At 39.1% G+C, this 8,004-nt stretch overlaps 1 protein-coding gene across 2 annotated transcripts in view; it reads left to right on the top strand.

Moving 5' to 3' along the window:
• The window catches only part of LOC111238507, a 39,535-nt gene that overhangs the window by 15,477 nt on the left and 16,054 nt on the right, over window positions 1-8,004 (top strand). For both annotated transcript variants that reach the window (XM_022768065.1, XM_022768064.1), the window contains exons 3-4: window positions 587-723; window positions 6,802-6,915. In XM_022768065.1, coding sequence (XP_022623786.1) covers window positions 587-723; window positions 6,802-6,915 — 251 coding nt within the window. The remainder of the gene's footprint in view (window positions 1-586; window positions 724-6,801; window positions 6,916-8,004) is intronic.

Genomic DNA, 8,004 nt, shown 5'->3' with positions numbered 1-8,004 from the left:
ACACACATATAACTTAGACAGGTCAAACAGCAGGCATTTATACCCAACCTCATCCATGACCGCACAGCCTCGGCTCGATTAATTCAGCCTCCTGAGACACGGATCCCCAGGTTAAACAGCAGGCTCATAGCAGAGAGCAGAGTGAGCAGGCTTGATGGATGACTGCAGCCCGCTATCCTGACACGTCTGATAAACGTGAACCAGCAGATCCGTTTTTAAACAATGTAGTCCTACCCACACATTTAACATCCATACTCTGAGAGCAGGGAAAGGAGCTTTCATAATGACTAATAACAAATCTAGCCCCTTTTAGACAAGGAATCTGTAACATAGCTGGGTTCATCTGTCTGTTAAATAATGGCTTTCTGGCTTTCACACATATAGGTCTTCATTCATGTGCTGCTCGTGTCCACATATGGCAAGATTGTTATGGATATAGCCATAATCTTGCACTACTTGGCATTTGACACATAAGACTTGGTAATGCAAGAAGTTCCACATTAATGCTGGAGGCAAGACATTATTTACTGTGACTTGATTATATGCTGCTGACACTGCTTAACCATTTCTACTTGATTTCTTTTAGCCTCAAGTCAGACATGTGAGCCAAAAAAGGTTAACGACAACCCATGGTTCCACGTGAGAGAGATGCTAATTGGCTGTTGGACCAGCTTCGTCGCAGAGGACAACACAGAGGTCCATATCCTGAACTTGGCCGCCATGGTAAGCATGTCAAGGTTATACAAATCAGATGCTGAGCAATCCCTGCTAATTGTGTAAATGTCAATAAGTGAAAAATCCGCTTGACAAGGGATAACACATACAACACTCTTGCTTGCTTAACTATTTGCAGTAAAATTCAACAGGCAAATGAAATCTTCTCACTAGGTTATATCCCATCTTATTTGTCTGCTAATCCTTTCTCAGCTGACAGTACAGTACGCCCCAAAAAAAAGAAGAAAGAAGCAGTGTGCCAGTCCAATGCGTTGCACATGTGTTCACGTTGTTATGCATTTCACACCTTTCCGTTGATGAAATAATGTCGCTCACAGCTACAAACATGGGGAAGCAGCTTGGAGCATAATGCTGAATTTAATGTTTACTTTTATCTACACAGTTGGAGGCTCTGTCAGATTGCGCCAGAGCATTCAAATGTGGCACAGCCAACGACAGATTACACATCTCTTTAAAAAAAATTAAGATTAAGCCTAGTGTGGTCAACTATGGTAAAAACAAGGTGTCTTAATTAGTCAGCATTTTTAAATTTTTGGAAAGAGCCAGACTTACTGTTTCCCTGTGCCTCCAGCCTGCTGCCTGCTGTGGTAAAGCAAATACTGTAGACTGAGGCTAATTGCAAATGAGGCGCAGCTTGGTAGGCAGGTGAGTGGGTCATGTGATGAGCTCAAGCGGGAAACCTAACAAGGAGAAAAATGGCAGATTTGAAATAATGAGAGGTTAGCGTGCACATCGCGCACAGATTAGGCAAGAAGGAAGAGCGAAGCAACTGATGTATGAATGTATGTAATATGATTTTGTTGGCATACATTTATCTTTACTTTGGTTTTATGTTGCATACTGTTGTACATTTAATATTGTTCTACAACCCTGACCTTGAAACAAACACTTAAAAAAATGTAAACACACACACTCCATGCCCAGCCTTTGTCAGCCAAATAACCAGCTAACCATGAACAGATGCCAGACATAACAGAAAGATAGGGTTTCCCAACATTTCTTTTTTGTTTTTTTACACTAATATAACAGCCCAGCACTGCTTTGGCTGTTTGTTCAAAGGATTCTTTTTTTTTTCAGCTAAACAAACAGCAGTGCATTGGGTCATTTTGATTGTAAAACTTTTAGCTTAAGGGGAATGACACCAAAAAGTAACTCCAGAAAACTTTTAATCTGTATGTTGTTATTGCTGCGCCAGACACCATTTTTCACTGTCCAACAGTGTCGGTCAGCTCACATTAGTCATTTCTTTATCAGTATGCTCTGTTTGCTTGCTGCTTCTTTTTTTGTTCTCACTTACAGTTCTTTATGTAGTACTCTCACATAACTCGTGTTAAGCAAGTGCTGTTTTATTGTCTGTTTTTATTTTTCACTCTGTTGGTCGTTCTTCCTCATTTGGTGGTGATTATGAGGAGCAAAGCTGATGTGCTATGTGCACTCTAGCTAAGACCCCGTCACAGGATGGTGCAATACGATGCCTGCCTGAATCCATTACCTCTGTAAAATTAATAAAAGGTTCTTTCCTTAAGTTGCTTAGGAAAGCTTTAGAGAGTCCTGTCAGAATTTTTCTCTTAAGGGAAACCTTCACCAGTAAGCTAAGCTGACTTCTACAGCTTGAGTACTTTTCTTACAGAATAAATTCTTTTGAATTTGATGTTTTAAGATGTTTTAAGTTTTATGCTACACAAGGACACATTAACATAACTGAATCTCAGACGCCCAGGTCTCGAAGAGGTGTGTTTCATTACTTAGTTTTGTTTTAAGTAAGTGCGCTGACATTGTGCAAGCAGATGATTGTCTTTGCCTCAAAGACGGGGCTACTGGCATAAATGTTGCTGGGATCTTTTGCCAAGTCTTTAGTCTCATTTAATGGACTGAAATTTCACAGCATATTTAATGGACTGGAAATCAGAGGAAAAGGCTGTTTGATGACAAAACAGATTTAAAGCATATTAGGAGGGAATTGCTCCTCTCAGTCATCTTATTAGGCCTGAAGAGTGAAACCAGATACATTATGCTGTGGGGGAGTGTAGAAAAAGACACATTTCAGTGCCAAAAAAAGTTTATAGAAAGAGTGAAAGAAGTTGTCTGACAGATTGGTATAAATTGATGTGGAGTTTGTGGGAGTTCACTAAAGGAATTTGACTTTGGATGTGTGTGATGCAGTGGACATTGTACAGAGTTAGCATATCCTGTTCTCTAGTGGGACGATGAGTAGATGTTTTATCAAATGAAAGAAGAAAGTGGACGTAAGATCTCTTCACACAGACCTCTTATCTGCTCTTGACTGTCTGTGCAGAACAGATTTTTCTTGTAAACACAGAGGAAGGGGAACATCTTAATCCCTTGCCAAACTGCCCAGTCAAATGGGAGCTCTGCCTCCCATGTCTCATTTGTCCTTTGAATTTTCTTATCACCTCCTTCCCCATCCCTTTGTTTTCATACTGATTTACTACCTGCCAGAGACGGTTGACTCTCACAGTTTGACCACACAGAGAATTATAGAGGGAGCATCAAGGGGCTGCACAGGCCAGGAGAATTCATAGGGAGGAGCTGATTGTACACGGCCCACTGATGTCACACACTGGCTTGGGTAGTCAGGGTCTTGGCACAAGGCCGAGACTAGACCAGCGGAGCCAATTCAAGTAAAGGGAGAGAGCCAAAAGAATAACTGGAAACTGCATCAGCAAAGGCCCTTCAAAAAATGCTCCCGAGAAAAAAAGGAAAGTTTGAAAAGGAAAACAATTGTATCTTGAAAGCACAGGAACAAAAGTAGCAAAGGTGAGTGATCAGGGTCAGCAACAGTCATGATGCAGGGTTAAAAATTAAAGAATGAAAGTCACAAACGGATGAAGGAAGGAAAACTAGACAGAGAGACAATGAAGTTCGTCGGAGGAGTATATAAGGAAAACACCACAGAGTTATCTCTGTATGAAGCATAATGAATTCCGTAGGAAATGCCGTTCATTCATTTACTGTATGTCCGTGCAACACGATTCAGGTAAAAACAAAGTCAAAGTATTTCTGGGAAGACATTGTGTTTCTACCATTCAAAGACTCTCAGACTCAGCTTGTGATAAGTGGAGACTCATGTCTGTCTCCTGGGAAATCAACCTATATTCTTTTTTTCTTTTTTCAAAGTAAATGTTCTGCACTGAAGATGGAAAGCAAGTACCTTATCAAAGTGTCATTACCTGCGGCTCCTTTTACCACATCCACACCGTATCACACACATTATACATGCATAGGCACAGACAAATGGAAACATGGACGGTATTGTCTCATATTTCTTGGTCATCTTTCCCAAAGTCCCAGACAATTTCAGTCCACCAGTCCATTTGTCTGCACCTTCACCCCCTCTGTCTTTCCAAGCTGTTTTATTTTCTTTAGGATGTGTCACGGAAATTCAAAATAAGAGTCTGTTTTTGCCTCAAACGAGAGAACAGATATGAGTGTTATGCTATTAGGATGGACAGAGTGCAGCACTTAAATATGCAACAGCTTTAGATGTTATATTCCCCTTCGGCTCTCTTGGCAATTATTATTATTTTCATGTTCTGAAACAAATGTCACCATCTTCTCACCTGGGATTGCAGTGCCCCCTTTGGCCAATATTTGAAAAAAAAAAAAGAAGGGACTGAAGACATTTATGAGGTGCCGCAGCCTGTGTGTGTATGTTTGTGTGTGCGTGGTCCAGGTATTACTCATGTTGGGGGAGAAAAAGTCAGTCTCCATAATGCAAATCAGTAAATTTTAAAGTGAAGACATGTTTTAGAGTTAGGCAAGTACATGGTTAAGGTTAGAGTAAGTCTCCAGAAAATGAATGTAAGTCCTTTGAAGTCATGGAGACATGATTGTGTGTGTGTGTGTGTGTGTGTGTGTGCGTGTGATGGCAGGTCCCTCTGTCCATTGTACTCTGCATGCGAGAGTCTCTTTCAAATGCATCTGTGCTTTGTGCATATGCAATTTGTGGATAGTCTCCTTAGACCTAATTTGTTCTGTAGGGGTCTGAAAATTTTTCATCACTCAGGCATGAGCTAATCACAATTCTCTTGGATAACACAACATCAGGAAGCAAGTAAATTAATTTAATATTAGGGATTCACACTGTTTCCCCAGCATGCTCATTGTCTCCCCAACAGGCCCTGCACTGAAAAACAATCTAGCTTCAAATATAATAGAAAAACTATTTGGTGTCAAAAGGCATGATGGATGAAAGCAGAAATTTGTATTTATGAATGTTAAATTTCCACAAAAGTCTCACTCTGGAGATATTTCCAAGCTGCTTTTTTTTTTAAAGCAGTTGTTCATTTCTAATGCATTGAGTCACAAAAGATTTCAAATCCATGACTCTTCCACTTTTCTAAACCCAATTATCTTGGGGCTATTACAGAAGTAAAATGTAATTAGAAGTAGGATTTATTGAAATTAAGTCAGTCTTGGGAAAAAAAAGTCTCTAAATTCAGACTTATTATTCTGCTGTGAAAAGGTTTACTCACCACCACTTACATCCATAAAACTCAACTGTGCCAGCTTTACCCCACGCACATGTGGAGCATGGTAATTAAGGCTGATTCATAGAGTGACTGTGGTGGTGATTAGCGAATCTGTTACCCTGAAAATATGGTTAATGAGGTATTACATTATGTGTTAAATTATGTAATTGAGTTTATATATACAGTATATACAGTAAAAACAGTAAGGGTTAGCCATGTATGAGAATACACTAGGTCGCAAGTTAAAAAAATGCATAAAATGATCAAAAAAATACTGTATCTCAAATAACACAATAGGTTTCTCCAAATTCCTATTATTACTGTTATTATTTTTCTTAACGTTAGAGCATGGTTATACTTACTCATATTGTAACACTGTTTCCCGCAGTTTTAATGCTACAAAGACAAACAACTTGATTTTTTTTTCAAAAATGCAGCACATTGCACATCAGATAAATAATTAATTTTGATAGCTTTTGACTTGCTTTTGACTTGTTTACCATGTTTTGTGTGCGGCATAGAGATGTAATTATAGAAGCGCGCTGCGTTACCTCATTAATGTGTCAAAACAGGAGACAGACAGCAAAGACTAGCTTCCTTCCTGCCTATCTGCGAACCCTCCTTAAATGACTGGCACTGCTTTTTATGGAGAGATGCATGTGTTGACATTTCATAGTTGCAAAAACAAGGATAATTGTCATATCACCCACTGATATTTTGCAATAGTGTAGCAAAAGGACTCAAACTTGTACAGAATTAAATTGTGGTTGGAACTATTTTTAAACTTGGTGCTGCAAGCAAAATGTCTCTCTACTGCGTCAACTCGACGTCTTCTCATTTAATGACGCGCCGTGCCAGATGGGGAGGCTTGCAAATTGGGGAATAACTGTAATTTTGTCAACGCTATATTTGTTTGGGACATATGACTTAGTTTTCCAAAGATCTCATGCGTTTTTGTCACACTTTATGAAATGCTCAAATTGCATATTTATGGTGTTTTTAATTTTTAATCTTCGTGGTAACCTATGAATCTCGGCAAAATATTACATTTTAATGGAGCCTGTCATAAAGGCTGTTTCTCTTCACATCACATCATTAGTGGATATTTTTCATCATCTGCATTTATTGATCCCAAATAGGGATTCATGATAGCTATTATATTCCCAGTTGACACAGACTGCAAGATAAATGTGTCCTTGCCTAGCATACGGTTTTTGTTTTTTGATTTGACTGCTTTGTTAGTATAACACAGCATACACTCAGCGTGGTAAACTTACCAAAAAAAAACTCATTATAAGCTGCACAGTAGCTCCCATATGGATGGCTTCATGGTGTAAGTGAATTATTGTGCCGCTTGATTTCTCTGTCTTCCTAATCCCAGTGTTCCACCTGGAGATTTCCACCACTGCCAGACTGTCTCTGCATCCAACACAATCATAAACTCCACAGTATTTCGCTTTCATGCAAAAACAGAAGGTGTGAACTTCAGCAGCGCTGAATCTGCAGCTAATTGAGTGAAACTGTAAACACTGTATGTGACAAATGTTTTTCTTTTCTTTTTTTTTCTTCTCAGAAGGATAAGGTATTCTCTCTTGAGTTGAACAACGCCAAGCCAATGAACCTTATCCTCACATCGCCAGAGACAATTTATGGCCTATACAACATCAACGCCGATGTTAACATATATGTGAGTAAAGTCTCTTTGTTTTCCAATATGAACTTCCACACCTAGTGTTTTTCCAGGGGTGCAGGTTGGGTACATGTTGGGAAGGGAAATAAAATACTGATCATTCAACAAACCACAAACTTTAGCTCATTACTCTGTTTCACATGATTCCATTACTCTATTACATCACAGTTTGCTGTTGATACACGAGGCCGTTTAACAAGCACCAACTAATCATGAAAAATGAACGGGTTGTGGGGACACCATTGTAAGTGGTTATTTTTCAGTAATGTACTTAGCTCCTGTCTAGTGCCAGCTGTTTACATACAGTCAAACTGCCACAGCTGTGCAGCTCTGTGGGCCTGTTTAGAGAAACAGTGAACCATGCTGCTTTTCCATACATATTGGCTGCTCTGTATGAGGCAGTTTGTTTTGTTTTTGTGTGTGTGTGTGTGTGTGTGTGTGTGTGTGTGTGGTTGCGTGCGTGTTTTTATTATCCACACTATAAAATCTGTAAGAGAAGTTTTATGGTGGCCAGCAACGAGAGGGGCTGATGGCATCGGCTGTAAAATTAATGTTCCAATGAAATTGGAGATTCTGACTTTTACGCACTGTTCTCAGATTATATCTGTGAATTAAATCTAAGGAGGCCACAAAACAACTTTTATTCAGCTGCTTGAGTGTCTAATTAAATAGAAGGAATAATACTGTTATGGGGACAAACTGCTGCGCTGGTTGTCATAGCTTGGTTATTGTGCTGTGTCAAACTATTTCTGTATTTAAATTTTGGTTATGAGCTTAACAAGGTGAATCGAGCACAAAAATATTGTTAATGAAACCAACCACTGAGTCCTTCAATTTGGTTTTGATAGAAAAGTCGTCTTAGAACACGTCAGAGTCTTTTATCATCAAACTGAATAGCCTGTCTCAAACAGGAAATTATATTAAAAATAACTTATGCTTCCAAATAAATGAGATTGCTTAAAACTTTACGATTAATTCTAAATGTCTTTCTGATGACTTGAAACTACAGTAGCTGCAGATAAGGAGCCTTATCCTGCTGGACTCCAGTTGTTAAATGACTCTGTTGTATCTCAACTACAAATAGGT

This window comes from Seriola dumerili, unplaced genomic scaffold (assembly GCF_002260705.1).
Source record: "Seriola dumerili isolate Sdu_G_001 unplaced genomic scaffold, Sdu_1.0 BDQW01001389.1, whole genome shotgun sequence".
NCBI lineage: Eukaryota > Metazoa > Chordata > Actinopteri > Carangiformes > Carangidae > Seriola > Seriola dumerili.
This window is presented reverse-complemented; position numbering and strand designations above follow the sequence as displayed.